General features: G+C 44.3%; 1 protein-coding gene across 1 annotated transcript; it reads left to right on the top strand.

Annotated features, from left to right (window-relative positions):
• Window positions 1-147: 147 nt before the first annotated feature.
• On the top strand, window positions 148-16,560 carry DESI1 (desumoylating isopeptidase 1). The gene is made up of 6 exons (XM_048302462.1): window positions 148-448; window positions 9,636-9,657; window positions 10,569-10,638; window positions 11,283-11,392; window positions 12,164-12,286; window positions 13,425-16,560. The coding sequence occupies exons 1-6, from the start codon at window positions 175-177 to the stop codon at window positions 13,516-13,518; spliced, it is 693 nt and encodes a 230-aa protein (XP_048158419.1). The 5' UTR covers window positions 148-174; the 3' UTR covers window positions 13,519-16,560.
• Window positions 16,561-16,992: the final 432 nt, after the last annotated feature.

The following is a 16,992-nucleotide window of genomic DNA, read 5'->3' as shown; positions in this document are numbered from 1 at the left end:
GCGGATTGGCTGCAGCGGGGCAGCGGAGGGCGGGAGCTCCTCACGCGCCGCGCGCCGCTCCGAGCCTCAGCCAATGACGGGGAACTTGTCCGTCCCCGCCCCCCGGCTGTAGCTCCGCCCCCTGGCGCTGTCGCGTAGTGACGGGGCGGCCCGGCAGGCGCGGGGCTACCGCGCATGCGCCCGGGCAGCGTCGCCCCTTCCGCCCCGTCTGTCACCTCACGGTTGGTGCCGCTGCGCTGGGGACCGGCACCGGGGCCGCCCTTTCCTCCAGCTCCCCTCCGTTTCCCGGAGGGAAGGGCCGTTCAACCTTGTCTGCAAGGGCTCCGGCTGCCGCCCGGCGGCCGCGCCCGCGCCCCCATGGAGGAGCCGCTGGCGCTGCACCCCGTGAAGCTGTATGTGTACGACCTGTCCAAGGGCATGGCCCGGCGCCTCAGCCCCCTCATGCTGGGTAAGAGCACGGCGGGGGCACCGACGCCGCCCCGGCCGCCGCCTCCTGGGGGCTCGCGTTCCGCCACCGACCGCAGCGGCCCGGCTTTGCCGCGCCGGGAAACGGGGCCGAAGTCGCCGCCTCCTGCCCCGGGGGTGGCGATCCCCACCCGGTATCGTTCTCCCGAGGGAGCGGCCCGCCGGGGAAGGCTCCCTCCGGGCGCACCGAGCGGCGGCGGTGTCCGGCGGGCGCAGCACGGCTTGGGATGTGCGGGGCTGGTTCGGGGGCCCGGTGCGTGGGAACACGGCGGGGTTTGGCTGCAGGATTCCTGTCGCCGCTGTCTTCGGGACGAGCTTTGTCAGTGCGGCAGATCCAGCTGCTCTAGATCCAGCCTCTTCTCCCCCATCCGCCCGTTGCCGCTGCGCGAGTGGTATTTACTAACGGCAGATTGACAGCGTTCCCTGGGCGCTGAAGCGAGGGATAGCTCAGCTCCCGGTGCCCCCTGAAGTGAGGGACAGCTCAGCTCCCGGTGCCCCCCGAAGCGAGGGACAGCTCAGCTCCCGACTCCCCGGCTGCTGTGGCGCCGTGGCAGGAAGGCTGAGCTGAAGAAAGGCGCCTGCTGTTCACGAGGTTATTGAGTTCGAACGGCTCTATGTTGTGGCGAGGCCGGGCTGGGCTGGTGATGTGCAGCCAGCCATCCGCCCTCTCCTTCGGAGAGTTTGTAGGAGTCTGCTGTATGTCTCGTCGAGATTGTGTGCGTTTCCAACCGAAGCTGAAACTTGGGATGGAAAGGGAACAGGTTTTGCTTAAAGTTTTGGAAGCATGAATTAGGAATGCAACAAGAGAGTGTTTTATACCTGTTACGAGTAGATTCTGGCCCGTGTCAGACCAGCAGTCTGTGTGAGATGAGACTTCTCAACGGGCTCAGTGTCTGAACAGATGGCTCTGTGTAATCTTGTTTTACAGTTTGTTGGCATTCACTTTGTTCGTCTGCCCTATGAGGAGATTCTCTGATTTCCTGCAGGCTTAAAATGAAAGTTCAGACAATTCTTAGCTTGAGGTTTCATGCATGTCGATGATAGGTTTGCAAAGTTGAGAAGAAAATATTACAGAGATCGTGTGTGTTGTGCTCTGTTAGCCAGACAGCAGCAACAACCTTGGGAGATGTGTTTTTCCTGCACTAGAAAACCTCAAAACTTTTTTTGTAGTCAGAGTTGTTTCTTTTGTAGTCCTTAGGGAAGTAACTTTTCACCTATTAGGTGAAATAGCCATGTTTTATCATGTGCTAAGAGTTATAAATCTTGAGATTACATGGGTGCATGATTAACCTGTGTTCGAGTTGAGTAGAATTTAACCAGTCTTATTTCGAAGTGTTGGTGCAAGCAAAGATTTTAATAGATAGGTTGTTACTGTAATTATCTCCATGCCAATCTTCACATAGATAAAGCAAAGGCTTTTTAGCTCACTTCATACCTACAAAGTCAATCTTGGGATCTTGTAGCTTTCTGAATTTCCACATAAAAACATGTAGTGCATGACTTCGTTTTTAGTGCTTTCTATTCTATTCAAACAACAACTTGAAAACTTTGTGCTTGTGGTATAGTTTGGTGGTAAATTTCTGGGACTCTGAGCAAGGAAAAGGAAAGCTTACAAACCTGAATACTTCTGGGTAGTAGGGGAAGTGCTGCTCACTAGTACTGCCTGGTAACTGAGTTCAGATGTGTTTGTGGAATGCAGCCAACTAGGCCCACGTGGTCACAGTGACAATGCAGACTGCAGAATATTTGAGATTATATGGATCCAGTGACATGATTGTCCATAAAACAAATCTTTCTTTCTTTCTTTCTTCCTTCAAGCTGTGTCTTCTGTGCATTGACATTCAGCTCTGTTCCAGGTGATTTTGGAAACCTCCCCAAGAGACAAGTGATTGAGAGAATACTCTTCTTACCTCATGTATAGACTTCTTTTTCCTTGAAGAACAACAAAAAAACTCTTGCTATTTCTCTGTATATCAACTTTCAGATGGTCAACAGCAATTTTTTCTTTAGTGATGTTCATAAACTGTAGGTCGTATGGGAAAGTCATAGGAATTAAAGAGGAAGGCATTTCTTAAAGGATTTACATTTGGCATCTCTACTTAGGGTATTCTTTTCATTGATGCCAAGTTTGAAACAATGCTTTTGCTTTGAGTGATAATTCTGTAACACTGCCTATATTGAAATACATGTTACATTTTAGAGAGAAAAAAATAAATACTGCAATTGATTGTGCTAAAATCAATTTCTGTCAGGCTTGAAAACAGCAGGTCAGGTCCTCTTGCCAGAGGGAGATTAATCCTGTCTTATGGGACTGACCGCTGCGAGAGCATCGCTGCACTGTGTCTTGTGTTGTGCTAATAGGATTCAGAGGTACTGTGGTCTATGTCAGCAAAGCCGTCAAGGATCAGCTCTCACTACTAAATGTTATACTAACTTTTTTAGCATCAGTTCTCTCTGTTGTTGTTGAATGATGAATCTGGAAGGGAGAGATGTTTAGCACAGTTCATAGCAGGCTTTAGAGTGACTTAGCCTTGTCCCTTGAGCACATCTTTGTTTTTCTTGGCAAGTTTACTCTTTTTCTACCCAGACTGCTTTTATTCTCCTTACTTTTCCATAAGTTTCCTGTAATTTTTCAGGGAATATTTCTGTTCTGAAGTATACACAACCAAAAATTGTAGTTCAATTTGGCCTTTGGTATCAGAAGCAGCACATTTAATTTTTATGTTGCTCTACATGCATCTTCTCAATAGCTACTGTTCGTCCTCTCTCCCCCGCTCTGTCTGTGACTACATCTGTCTGTTCAGCTACGTGATCTAATAATTAGAAATGTTAACCTGAATGCAGTAAGATTTCTGTTGTTGAGACAGAAAACATAATCCACCTGATTCTGTGGAGGGTAAAGAGGAAGAGGGAATGGTTCAGCTTGCAGCACAGATTTCTAAATAGATGTCCAAAGGCAGAGAAGTCTTTTAGGAAGATTAAAATCCTATTGCATCATAGGCTTAAAGAAAAATGTCTCGCAGCTCTCAAAGTTTCCTGTCCTGTAACTGAGGGTATTGCTTTTGTGACTCTCAGAATGAGCTGGGAGCTTGGTTAACCACAGCGGCTTTGGCTCAGCGCAGTATAAATTAACGTTGAGGGGACTGGCAGTATGTTTTGGTTGAAATTTTTAAGTGGTGCATTCAGCTGTAGGGACTTAACAGCCCAGAGGGAATTGGAGCGAAAGGTAACTACTGAAAGGAGGTGCCTTCTGCTTGATTCCATTTTCCCAGGTCAGCACATTTCACTGCCTCTTCTCCATCTGTTCTGAACAGTTTTGAATTGCTTCAGCATGATATTCTATCAGCTTTTCTCCCAGCATTTGCTAGGGATTTCAATAAAATCGCGTGTGTTACCCTCCCCCCATCTAGCCTACATCTGGGTCTCCCTAGGCATCTCAAGGAGAAGGGAATTGAAGCAGGTTCCTCCCTCTCCACTTGGTTTTTTTTTGCTTTGGTTGAGTACCCTGGGTAGCACATAGGAGAAAGTGCTTGACTCAGTGCTTGCCTAATTAGAGTAATTTTCAATTCAAAAAAGGCAGGAATCTTAATGGATTGTCCTAAGGAAATTACAACAATATGCAAAGCAATGCACTGCTAGAAATATACATGCTGGTTGACCAAATTGTATTACTTTTGATTCCACAGGAGACCAGTTCACTACTTTTTTTTAAGAGTCTTTTATGGTCTTCTGGGGCTTGCACATCCACTGCAGAGCACAGATATATTGGTAAAGATACTGAGCTTCCTATTATTTCTTTACAGCTCAAAAGCAGGTGTAGATTTTGCACTGAGGGTTGGATGGCCTAAACTCCAAATGGGCTAAACTAAGTGCCCATCTGCATAGACAGTTCTTTCCCTCATGTCTCAGAACTCTTCTGCCCTTCAGTATAATAATTTGGTTAATGTACAAATGCCACTTTGATTTGATATTTAAACTGCACAGGAATAATCAACATTGTTTGGCCCCCAAGATTAATAAATTACTCTGCTGATAAAAAAGATTGGTGAGCATCTAATCTCCCTTGTGCTTGGCCTTCCAGATAAATCCAAGTATGGAAGTAATCCTGTTTGATTGTATTCTAAAATTATATGGGCTTGCTTCTTCTTTCAAAATACCCCTGTATCCAAACAATTACAGTCTCCTGAATTGATTTTACAAGAAACTAATCTAACTACTTTGTTCCCCATGTTCCCGTGACTAAGCTGAGGGTCCTGGAGTTGTTTAATGTATTTGAATGTTATATTTTTCTCATAGGTTTCTGGCTCATGTAAACACCATGAAAGCATTTGAGCTACGAATGTTATAAAGAAAATAAAATAGCAAATATAAAAACTTGCTTACGTGCCAGATGATACGCTGCCTTATTGAAACAAGTTGAATCTTTGAGATGCTTAAGCACACAGATTTATGCTGAACTGGCGTCTACCCCAGGTTCCAGTGAGTATTTTCAGGAAAGAGCCACAGAAGATCATCAGCAAGGGAAAAATAAAAAAGTAAATAAACAAACAAAACCATCCCCAAACAAAAAAGAAGCAAAAAACCACCCAAAAGACTTAGTGATCATGTTTCCAAAGACTGACAGGCTATCACCCTAAACTCTCACAAATACAACACAATAGCTTTTCATGTTTATGGTTACGGTCTGAGACAAAAACAAGGTACCTTGACTTGCATTAGCTTGGAATGGATGCAGATCAAACTAAGCTGATTTGCTTCACATTTACTTCAGGCTGAGATGGCACATAGGCAATTTCTGTGGGAGAGCTGATACCTGATAGCCTGGCCACGTCCAGGAAATGTTGTGTGATTAAGTGTAAACATCTAAAATTTGCACCCACCTTTCCTGTTCAACAGCCCCCTGACCCTTGAAATATTTAAACTCATTAGCATCTTACTGTTTCCCTGTTTTACCTGGATAACAGAATCACAGAAAAGGTAAAGTTTGAAGGGACCACAGTGTGTTATCTGGTCCAATCTCTCTGCTCAAGCAGAGTCATCCTAGAGCACATTGCACAGGATTGTGTCCAGATGGTTCTTGAATATCTCCAGTGAGAGAAACTCCACAACTGCTCTGGGCAGTCTGTTCCAGTGTGTCATCACCTGTACAGTAAAGAACTTCTTCTCATGTCCAGATGGCTCTTCCTGTGCATCAGTTTCTGCCCATTGCCTCTTGTCCTGTTTCTTGGCACCACTGAGAAGAGCCTGGATCCATTCTCTTGATGCCCTCCCTTCAGATACAGTAAGTGCCCAAAACAGCATCATCTCATCAGGACATTCCTGTTCTGCATTATGAGCATGTGCATCCTTTGGATTAGCTTTACTGTAGGTACCGAGTGAAGGGTAATGCCCGCAGTTTAAGGCTGCAAAGGCTTTTGCAGCTCCAATGGAAATTAGTGGAGAATCAGACTTCTCTCTATAGTAATAGACAGCCTCAGGTAATGACTAAAATGGCTTGGTTTTAGTGGCAGTACCAGCACACAGTTCTACCCACATTGCAATGACCACAGGAGTCTGGAGTGTTGTGGCAAGGAGTGGAAGAACATGAAACATGATGGTATCTGCCAGTATCCTGGATAGTGTTTGCAATCCCTTTTTCCAGTCCACTCAATTGTCTATGGGATGTGAGCTCCACTGCACTGTAGGATTATTTGGAGAGATTCATGGCAAGCTTGAGCTTCTGGATTTTAAGCTGGACAGTGCGGCCAGAAGCAGCTTTATTGGAAAGTGTTGCTTCAAGGCCTGGATGCAGCTTATGCCTTAGCACTCACAGTAATGCTGTAGCCTGTAGCCTTGCTTGGTCATGCTGTTGGGGCTGTTGAGTGTATCAAGCCTTCAGAGGCTCTGGGCAACGTATTTTGTGTATAGTGGGCAATGTCGAGCAGAAGGCAAGACATAACTTAGTGCAGGCTGCCCTGATTGCTCTACCTGAGCTTATCAGGAGTGGCAGTGGTGGTGAGCTGTCACCTGTTCTGTGCAGTGTCTGAGTGGGAGAAAGGGCAAAAAGAGTCATAGAGGAGGATCCCCATGAGAGGCAAAACTTCAGGAGGAAGCTGATTGTGTCCATTAAGGTCTGTACATAACCTCTTACATGACAGAGAAGCAACACTGAGATTCTTGCTGAGCAGCAGGAAAGGGAGCTGCCTGAGTTCCTCAGAAACTGGTGGCCACTGATTTGTCCCTCTGTGGCTCATTTTGAGTTGAAATTACAACAGCCAGCTGTGAAGCCTGGGGTACTGCAGCAGCTTACCAAAAGTTCTCAGTCTTGGATGTCTCTGGGTGATCCATATGTGGTCAATAACAGCAGGTTTCTCAGGCATGGGATTCCCCAGCAGTGTTGTCATTGGAGACACTTGCACTGCCTCTGACCAAGCACAGTCCACCAGTGGAAGAAAGGGACTTTATTTTGTCTGCAGCAGGCTGGAGAGCTACCACAGATGCCTTATTGTCAGCAGTGCTGCAGATCTGGTTTGTGTTTTCCACAGTGCCAGCTTGGTTAATGACTTACGGGAGCCAAGGAAAAATAGTGGGTCTGCAGCTTCATTAAGATTTTCAAATTGGTGTTGGCACAAACTGCCTGAGCTGAGCAGCCTCAGACAGACCTGCCTTGTGAAGATAGGCAGCTTCACTTGCCAAAAGCTGTTCTGTTATTGCCTTGGCAGTTGCTGCCTTTGGACTGCTAGAGACTTCATGTGTAGCAGTAAAGATTGGACTGCAGTCCAAAGCAAAGTCCAGTTCCTGAATTCTGCTTGGGTTTTGTTCATACAATCCAACAATTACTTCGGTGAAAAGGGACCTCTGGAGGTCCTGCTCAAGGTAGAGCCCACAAGAGCAGATTCTTCAGGACCCTGGGCAGCAGAGTTCTGAGTATCTTCAAGGATTGAAATCTCATATGCTTTCTGGACTCCTGCCCCAGTGTTTGACCACCTTCATGATAAATTATTTCCCTGCTTCCTACTGAATTGTGAATTTCCCATTTTCCAGCTAGCACCTGTTGCCTTTCCCTGTGCATATCTGAGTAGAGCAAGGGTCCCCTTTCATCCATACCTGTTGGGTACTTGTAGACAGGAATATGGACTCTTGGCCTTCTCTTCTTGAGGATGAACAGACCAGTTTTCTCAGCTCCTCTTCAGTAAGTGCTCTAGCCTGGTATGTCAGTGCCTTTTGGACTGTGGGGGTCCAAAAGTGGACACAGCATTCCCAAAGTGGTCTCACAAGTGTCAAACAGGGAGACAGTCACCTCCTTTGAGCTGCTGGCTTCAACCTTGCTAGAGCAGCCCAATGTGTAGCCTCAGCTGCAATGATCTTTTCAAGTAGGTGTTGTAGGTGCACGAGCAGGTCCTGGCAGCACCTGTGACATTGTCAAGGTCTGCTGTAACTCTTTCACCTGCGTACAGAATCTAGGTACAAAGTGGCAGCTCTCTGGAAAGCCTTTTGTTATTTTTGCTGCAGGTGTGTGTGAAAGTAAATATTAAGATGTTCTCTTTCAATTTAGCATGTAAAAAATAGGTGCAATTCTAATATGTGCTGTCTTTGAAATGGTTTGTTTCTCTGCTCTGAAGGATAAAGTTCAAGTTTCTAGTGAAAAAGTTATTTGTCGTGAGCACACGTGTAATAATTTGTTAATAGGTACACAGAACATTAACTGTGCAGAGCCAAAGGGTAGAGCCAACCAGAGGTCAGTGCACAATACCCTGCTACCCCTACTGCTGGTGAGCCTGCAGGGCACTGGCTCCTGGCAGCTTTAGAGTGCGAGATGAAACCTCTCATGGGGGAGTGTGTGGAACAAGGGCCAAAGGATCAAGAAGCACAACAGTGGGACATGCTAAAGGGCCAGCAGATGCTGCTAAGATACTGCAACACACTGTTCTGCATCTGTCACTACTGCCACTCTATTTTGGCCTTCATCCTGTCCAAGCCTACGTTTCTGTGCGATGGGTTGACAGGGAATGTGGTTGCTGCCTGGCTGTGATCCACGGGAGTGACAGATCAGTCCACCTGCTTCAAAACTATGTGTGCTCACTTCAGCTGATACCTCTGTTGTCACAACAGCCTTTTCCCCACCTCTGCTCTTATGTGACCCTCATCTGAAGCAGGTACCTATTTTGCTTCAGACTTGAGTGGAAAAAAACTGTTAGCGATTGTTTTTTCTTGTGGCAGAGGAGTACTCAGTCTACTGCTTGGGTTCAAGAGAACACCAAATGCTGGTATGCACACAGTTTTTCTGTAGTAAATCTGCTGTTTGGGGGTTGTGTACCTTGTTCATGAAATAAAGTTATAGCACATCTCTCACAGCATGCACTGGCTGCCTACAAGCTTCCAAAGGGAGGGTACCAGGGACCAAGCCTTTAGGTTATGATAGATAAAATAATTGAGCCTAGAGCAGTAAAAGCTGCTAACCTTTTAGAAAGAGGTTTAATCCTGAGATCCTACCATGAACAACAGAGAGATTTAGGTCTCCTGCTTCTAGGGAACTGGAAACACATTTTAAAAGGGACCTTTTCTCTAAGACACAATTACATTATCAGTGTAGTGGTGCCTGAAGCAAGTCTTCTCTGCTGTGTTCTGCAAAACACACAGTTTTATAACTTGTATAAATTTCAACCGTGTACTTTTCTACATCAGTCCTTACTTAGACTAATTTTTAAGGGCAGGAAGAGGGAGGGAAAGGAGGAAACCATGGATTAGATTATAGAGGCTACCACCACTGGTCATATGTTCAAGTCAGACCTCTCATCAGTTACTGAAAAAGAGAACTGAATACACTCTGCTGGCCAGCTGCCTGCAGTTATGGAATCTGTCAAATTCAACTCTTCTGCTCCTGATTGAAAACTCTAATTTTAGAAAAATGTTTTCTTTCTTGGTCTGTAGAAAAACACCTAAGGAAGGTAAGCACTAGCAGGATAGGATGGCATTGCCACCTCTGCCTGCCAGGAGGGAAGAAGTACAACAGTACTGTGGATGAAGTAGTTTTTGAGAGACATTCTGGAGTTTTTAGAAGCAGCTCTGGATTAAATCTTTGGTGTTGCTGTCATGGTGAAATAATAAGCATGGTTCCTAAGTGATTGACAGAAAGTAGGCTGAAATCTAGAAAATACATTGCTAATAACTCTTCTTTTCTCTGCATACAGGGAAACAGCTGGATGGCATCTGGTAAGTGACTAGATTTAAATTGAATAGCATTGGTAAAACACAGGTGTAGGAAGTATTTTCAATATGCAATTATATATGCTTCAGATCTTAAGAACATTTTGTTGTGGAAGAGAGACCAAGGCACTTTTTGTTCCTGAATACAGATTGGCAGTAAGATGATGTACAGTCAGGTGCCAGTTAAACCACTCTGTTCAAAGTTCAGTGGACCCCATGGAAAAGAGTGTTATTAGTAGTTGTTGGGGTTTTGTGCACCTGTGCACTTTTTCATGGGTAAGATAGTGTCCTTGTCCCAAGCACTTTGTCTTATAATTCCAGGCATGACTAAACATGAGAGTAGAAGAGTAGGTGGGAAGAAGGTATTACAGGATCAAGTCTCCTGGCATACAAGAGCAGTATCTACATTCAGTTACAAAATATCCCTCACTTTGCTATAATTCATACCAAGAATTTTGATATCACATGAAGAGGGCTTGTTTGGGTTTTTTTTAGAGGCAAGAAAACCCCTTAACCCTCGTCCATCCATTTTCCCCTCTATTGATGCATCTCCAGTGGTTGTCTGACCAGCTTCTCAGCCACTGAGAAGTCTCTGTCAGTGTGGTAGCAGGGCTAGTTCTGTCTCTGAGGGCTGACCTCACCCTCAGCCCGTTAGCTGAGAGAGGCTCATGCCTGGGCTCTTAGCTAAACCTGTTCTTTCCTAACTGCTTGCAGAATTACAGTAGGCTTGGTAATCATTGCTTCCATATCCATTCATGTCCCAGCAGATCCTGTTCCCACTCACAGAAACACATTGACCTTTTCTTTCAGTTATTCCCTTCATTATGTCCTTGAGCTCATAAATTTATCTGTGATTTATGTGCTAGGGTATTTACTTTTTTCCTTTATTTCAACTTTTTTTTTGTTCTCTGTGGCAGGCACACCTCCATAATAGTCCATAAGGATGAATTCTTCTATGGCAGTGGAGGAATTTCCAGCTGTGCACCTGTAAGCTAAACTTAATATTCTGATAATTTTTTTATAGGGTTACCTGATCAGAATTGCTTGTGTTACTGTCTTTTAGAAAAGCAGCAAAAGACTTCTAAATTCAGACAGATGCTAAGGCCAGCTGCTTGTCATGGTTTCCCAGGGTACTGAGGGTAAGGGAGCATGGACAGTGGGTTTAAGCCCAACTCAATACAAGTTGGGGGTTGCTTCTTCTGGTAGAGTCTCTCTATCTGGAACACGTTTTGCAACTGCTTTGCCAGAGTGACACCTTGTCCAATTCTGTATCATTAAGTTTTACATGCAGACTTTTTAAGAGTGAAAAAAAACCCCAAACCATGATGTTTTTTCAGACCTTTCTGTTCTTACAGAGGTAAAACAAACAGGCTTCTAAAGCAGAATTTTACCATAGCTTAGAGCTTTCAGCCCAAAGAGCCAAATTTACCAGCTGAGAAGGAAGTTGCATGTTCCTTCTCATTCTCTTGAGTGCAGAACAAAGGAGGCCAGCAGGGCTTTTTGCTAGACAAACATACCAAACGTTCCTTCTTTTGTGCCTGGACAAACCATGATAGCTTTCTTCAGCAGAGTCCTCCAAAAGAATTCAGCCTGATCATTTGACATTGTCTTCTGGCTGTTCATTTTTACAGGGAGGGACACTTCTTGGCCCTCCAGACACAGTTGTTGATCTGGGGAACACTGAAGTCACTGAAGAAATTTTTCTGGAATACCTTTCCTCTTTGGGGGAATCTATGTTCCGGTAAGTAACAGCTTGTACTGGAAAACCTGTATACCAAAAAGGTGCAGAATGGAGGAAGGTATTATGAAACCAATCCAGCTCACAGAGCTTCTGTCTGCTTACTCTGTCATTTGGTGCTCTTCCAATGTGGACTGGAACTGATGCACCAATACACAAGGAGCTACCTTCTAGGCAACCCTCTGGTGTGCCAGCCTCAAGCTAGGCTGGGAAAGCATTCTTCTGGGAAGTCTTTCACACTGTTTGTTGTAAAATCGAGTAATGCCTGAAATGCTTTTGAGAGAATCACCAGGGAAAATGAAATTTCTCAGTAAATAGCAGTTTGCCCTGTGAGTCATAGGTAGTCACTGTAGTAAAGCTGCCAACTTTCACATGAGCAGAAGCAAGGTCTTGACTGTAAGTCTACTCTACTTCTCACAAGAATAGGAAACCATAACATTTAGTGTTCTGGGTATCTTCCAGTGTCAATAATTCCTGTGATTTCTCATTACTGCTGCTGTGGTTTTAACTGAAGAAACATGACCTCACTCATTCTCCCAAAAATGGTTGTACTAAAGTCAGGGATGTGGAGAGGTGTCATTTTCCACCCTGATTCAATTGAATTTGAGGATGAATTGATGTCTGTATTTTACCTTTGCCTCAGAATTCTTTGGGGTAGGGGGAGGAAGTGCTAATAAAAGGAGATGTTCTTCACTAACGGTGTAAGTTTTTCTGCTCATAAGATCTATGGCTGAATCTGTGTTTTTACGTTTCAATTTCTTTTCTGTGGCACAGAGGAGAGTCTTATAACCTCTTTGAACATAACTGCAACACCTTCAGTAATGAAGTGGCACAGTTTCTGACAGGAAAAAAAATCCCTTCGTACATCACTGACCTTCCATCTGAAGTCCTTGCCACGTGAGTATGAATGCCCCTCCTCTCTGTAGCTGCTTCATGCTAATGTTTAAACATTTGACAGAGCCAGCAGTACTACTTTCTGATGGATCTGTCTGAGAACCAGCATAAGATTAAGGAGAGGATGCAATTTTCTTTACATCAGCACTTGCAACACTGTATGACAAGTGCTAACTGGCGCTGGTGTTCCGGAGAAGACAGGAGAAGGTTGTTCTTCTGCCTTTAACTTAAACAGGTTATTTTGTGATGGTCTCTTATATGTGACCAGACAGGCTTGGAAAGTTTTAGGAAACAGTGCAAGGGCTTTTTTTTTTCCCTCTTGAACAACCAGTGTCTGTTACAAATCACTTCCCTAAGCACCATAATTGCAGCAGAGGTGTCAGTTTACTTGTGAAGAGGCAGGGGAGATACAATTTTAAAATCAATGCTGCAGTTTTAAAGCTAGGATTGGGTAGAAAAAGACGATATGAAAAAAAAAGGAAATTAAGAATTCCTGCCTGGTAATTCAAATGATTTTTTTTTTAACTCTCAGCTAGTGAGGATCCCAGTAGGATGACGTGAGCTCCATCATTTAGGTCTTACTTCTCATAACAGTGGTACAGCACATTATTTGTGAGACGTGTGTCTTCTACCCTGGAATCCTAGCACTTCAGATCTCTCAAAATTCGATAAAGTCTGTAACAGTGAGTTTTACTGAAAGACAAACCAGGTGCTACAGATTGCAACAGAAATTATTCTGTGAGTGTTGAACCATTGTCTTTTAAGTAAGCTAGAGGCTATTCTTCTGGCAGGCCTCAATATTGATGTTCTTAATGGAATACTGCAGTTGCATAACAGGGATTTTGTTTGCACACTTAAGTAGAATGAATCACTGAGAGCTAGTTTCAGACAGTATTACATTAGCAGTCTAGGCATGTTAGGACTCAGAACTAGCTTATCTAAAATCATGTTTAAGTTTCTTAGTTATTGAACAGTAAACTAATAGGTTAAATTAGTTTGCTTTACTTTGTAGTGGAAGTCTTCAAATTTGCTTCTAGAATGTTGGTTTGATTGCACTCTAGGAAGGGAGTGCACTTCAGTGGTAAATGGGAGTTGTTGACCAAGTAAACTATTTGAGATGTTTATTTCTTTACCTTCTCAGACCTTTTGGACAAGCTTTAAGGCCCCTCCTGGACTCCATCCAGATCCAGCCACCCGGAGGAAATACCTTCAGCAGACATAATGGACAGAGCTAACAGGAGTGACCCAGTGTGCCCAGCCTCACCAGGCCTCTTGTTTTTAAACATGAATCTACCAGATTTCTATTTTATAATTTCTCATGAGAATTAACTCTAAAGAAGTTACAAGACAAGTTTTAAAATTTCCTGGGGAGAGGATTTATCAGGGTGCATGTAAGACAATGCTACCAAAAACATTGCCATAATTTCTAATAGTATTATACTAATTTATAAAGGCTGTCTTGTCCAAGTAGGCTGACACTTTCTACATAACTCCTGTGCTGGTAAGTGGAAATTCATTCCATGAGGATTCAACGGCCCATTACACAACTTGAAGTAAATAAGGGGATGTCCTGGCCATCCCTTGCAGACTTGCATCTCTTTCTCTTGTCACTGCCTCTATTATGGGGGTATTTGCTAAAGTCTGTAGCAAAAAAAGCAGAGCAAGTATTGGTAGCCTAGGAAGTGAAGGTGTCCCAGGATTAGTCTGTGTATTTCACTGACATTTGCTCAGGGAAGAGCTGAACTCATCTGATTAGAATACTTGCAGTGGCACAGGTGTATAGCAAAGGTGATGAAACTGAACCATGTGTCAGTGTCACACTCAGAAGCTGAAATTCAGTGGGACTTGCTGTGGTGGGAGGGAGCCTGGAGCTGAAGGTTACCAAGAGCCTTGTAATGCCAGATCCAAGAGTTATGGGAAAGAACCAGCTGAAAGAACAGAATCTCATGAGCAGAAGTGGTAGAGACAAATTTCAGGTGAAAGTAAAATGAAGTGAAATATTTCCATTTCTCACATACAAGCTTATCAGCAGATAGACAGAATCTTGTTAACTCTTCACCTTTGCATAAGAACTGTGTTTTCTTGGGTTTTTTTTTTTCCCGTGCAAAGCCAGAGTTACAGTACAGTAAGGCAGGAGGAGCATGGCAACTGCATGATAATACCAGTTGGACCAATCCTGCCTTCAATATCCAATTGCAGACCCAGTAGGAGTTCCAACTTTCATTTATAGTGCTGCCCTTTCCAAAGCAGTCAAGCACATCAGGGCTCTCCTTAAGAGAAATAAGTGCTAGGTCTCCCCAAATGTAAAGAAAACGAGGAGGAGTAAAATTAAGCTTTTCTATGGAACAACTGAGTTTCTTGGGGTACATGGCAGAAGCAGTCCTGTCCTTAGGTTAACCTTTGATTGTATCAATACTGCATCTTCTAGTTTAAGATTTCTAGGGCTTTGCAATTACTTGCAGTGGGAAAGAACAGGGGAATGAAAAAATAGGCACAATGTTTTCTTTTCATGCATGTATATACACTACTTTCCTGAACAGTTTTGTAGCAGTTACATTTAGGAAGGAATATAAGAAAGACATCAGACAAAACCCCAGAATATTGCTGATGCTCCATAAATGGGGATTGCACATCCCAGATGCTGCCAAAAAAGCATCTATGCAAATGTACAGCCCTTTGTCCTGTGCTTTGTTGTGAAAAGTATTCCTGCAAGTTCAGTCCTGCATCTCAAACTTCCTGCACTGTAAGCTTCGTACGTACCTAAAGGAGATGTCTTTCCTCTGCTGGGTTCTTTCTCCCAGAATAATGCAGATGGATACATTTCTCACACTGTTGCTCTGTGTGGACTATAACGGTTTGTATTTTTGAAGGGTTGGAATAGAGGAAAACTGCCATTTTGTCACTGTCAAATACTCTGTTGCCCTGCACCTTGTGGAGCCAGTGCACGGATGGAAATAGGGGATTGTCAGGCCATTCTGCGGTTTTGTGCTTACTTGCTCTCAGTGCACAGCAGTGGCCCCTGCAGCCCAGATGGTTCTTTTCCTTGTCATTCTCTGCTCGTGCCATCAACTTCTCCTTAAGTATTTCATTTGATGGACTGGACTCGGAGATAACTGTAGCAGTTAGTACAGATGGCTCTATACAAAAGCTTTCAATCTTTCCCCCTCAAAATGTCCTGTTTGCAGAAAACGATCTATGAAGGTCAGTTACGAATGCCTTTTGATGCTCCTGGAGGAAGGATTGGTGTTTGGTTTTGCTAAGCCGTAGCTTAGTTTTCCTGTTTAGTGTATGTATTATCTCCAGTCTTTTCCCCTACATGTTTGTGAAGAGTAACCAGCCTTTCATGACTGTGCCACAAAATGCTGTAGATCATGTTAGAGATCTTGGAGCTTCCTCAGTTGAGCAGGTACACTCGAGCTGACACAGTGCAGCCCAGCATCTTGCTGTGCTCATTTGGTACTGCAAGCAGCACAGCTGTGCTTGCTTGCCTTTCAGCAAACTATCACTTCAGGCACAACTGCCTGTGATGGAAGCACTGGTGCCATGGTTTCTGCCCCACACACAATGGGGATATGTTACACAATGAGGATATGCCCTGTATGTCCACCACTTCAGATGTCCTGAGCTTAGTTTCTGCTTGGCTGCCTACTTCAGGACTTTTTGCATCTTCTCAGGGGGCAAGAAAGAAAAGGAAGACATTCACCCCATGCATTTTGCAATCTGCCTTTTCCCCTCCTGAGCAGCCCCTTTGCAGAGATAATGCTCCTTCTTTAAGGTCACTGGGTAAAATTTCAGTCAGCCATACATTGTTTGCAATAGTCAAGGAGCTCCTGGGGGTCTCCTGGGCTCGGGACCTACTCTTGTGTTTTGTGGCAAAAGAACTGGAAGAGGGAACCCTCTTTGCTTGGTCTTACTGGGTAATGAGACCCCTGTACCCTGTAGGACTCTTAGGAAACCTGTTTCTCCAAAGATGGTTATGTGTAAATTGCAGGACTGTGCCCTCAATGTTCCACTCTGCCGAAAATAAACTAGAGTGAGAAGTGTAAGTGTATATAGGTGACAAACTTCAGCCAGCTGATGGACAAAGGGGCAGGGAAACTGAACTTCTGTTCCTGACAGGGGAACAGAACCCTTTTGCCCACACTTACTATTCTGTCTTGTATTGCTGAGGTTCCCCCGTGCCATTTAAAAACTGTTAATAATGTCTTTAGGCAGAAAGTGATGTTTTGATTTACTTGTGGGTTTTTTTCTATTACAATAAAAAGAAATACAACACATTTTCCTGTTTGACTGCGTGTGCCCACACAGCTGCCCAGCCAATGCTGCTGACCAGAAGTCATCATCTTCACTCTGGTCCCACGTGGGAAGTGCAGTGTGAGGAATTGTCCAAGCTGTTTGTGCCAGGTGCTGCTACTGGAAGTAGTGGTGGCCACTGCCCTTTGCTCAAACTGGCCACAGACAATACTCCTATTTAAGTTTGGGAAAATTTTTCTTCTGTAGGTACCACAGTATTTAAAACCATGCTCCTAAGGCTTGACACAGCTTGGACGAGGTGAATGAAAATGTTCTGTCAGCACAGGTTTTGTTCAGCCCTTGCTCATCTAAGTGTGCACGTATGAAATGTCTGATGTCTGCTGTTGAAGAAGATGGCCAACAAGAGTTTTAATGTGGGAAAAAGTCTTTCCCTGACTGCCTTGATACTACTTTCA

The sequence above is a fragment of the Corvus hawaiiensis genome, chromosome 4, assembly GCF_020740725.1.
Source record: "Corvus hawaiiensis isolate bCorHaw1 chromosome 4, bCorHaw1.pri.cur, whole genome shotgun sequence".
Taxonomy (NCBI): domain Eukaryota; kingdom Metazoa; phylum Chordata; class Aves; order Passeriformes; family Corvidae; genus Corvus; species Corvus hawaiiensis.
This window is presented reverse-complemented; position numbering and strand designations above follow the sequence as displayed.

Coding starts and splice junctions, on each gene's coding strand:
- DESI1 (XM_048302462.1), top strand. CDS start 175: ATGCGCCCGGGCAGCGTCGCCCCTTCCGCCCCGTCTGTCACCTCACGG. Junction 10,639..11,282: donor GAATTTCCAGCTGTGCACCT/GTAAGCTAAACT, acceptor TCATTTTTACAG/GGAGGGACACTTCTTGGCCC. Junction 12,287..13,424: donor CCATCTGAAGTCCTTGCCAC/GTGAGTATGAAT, acceptor TTACCTTCTCAG/ACCTTTTGGACAAGCTTTAA.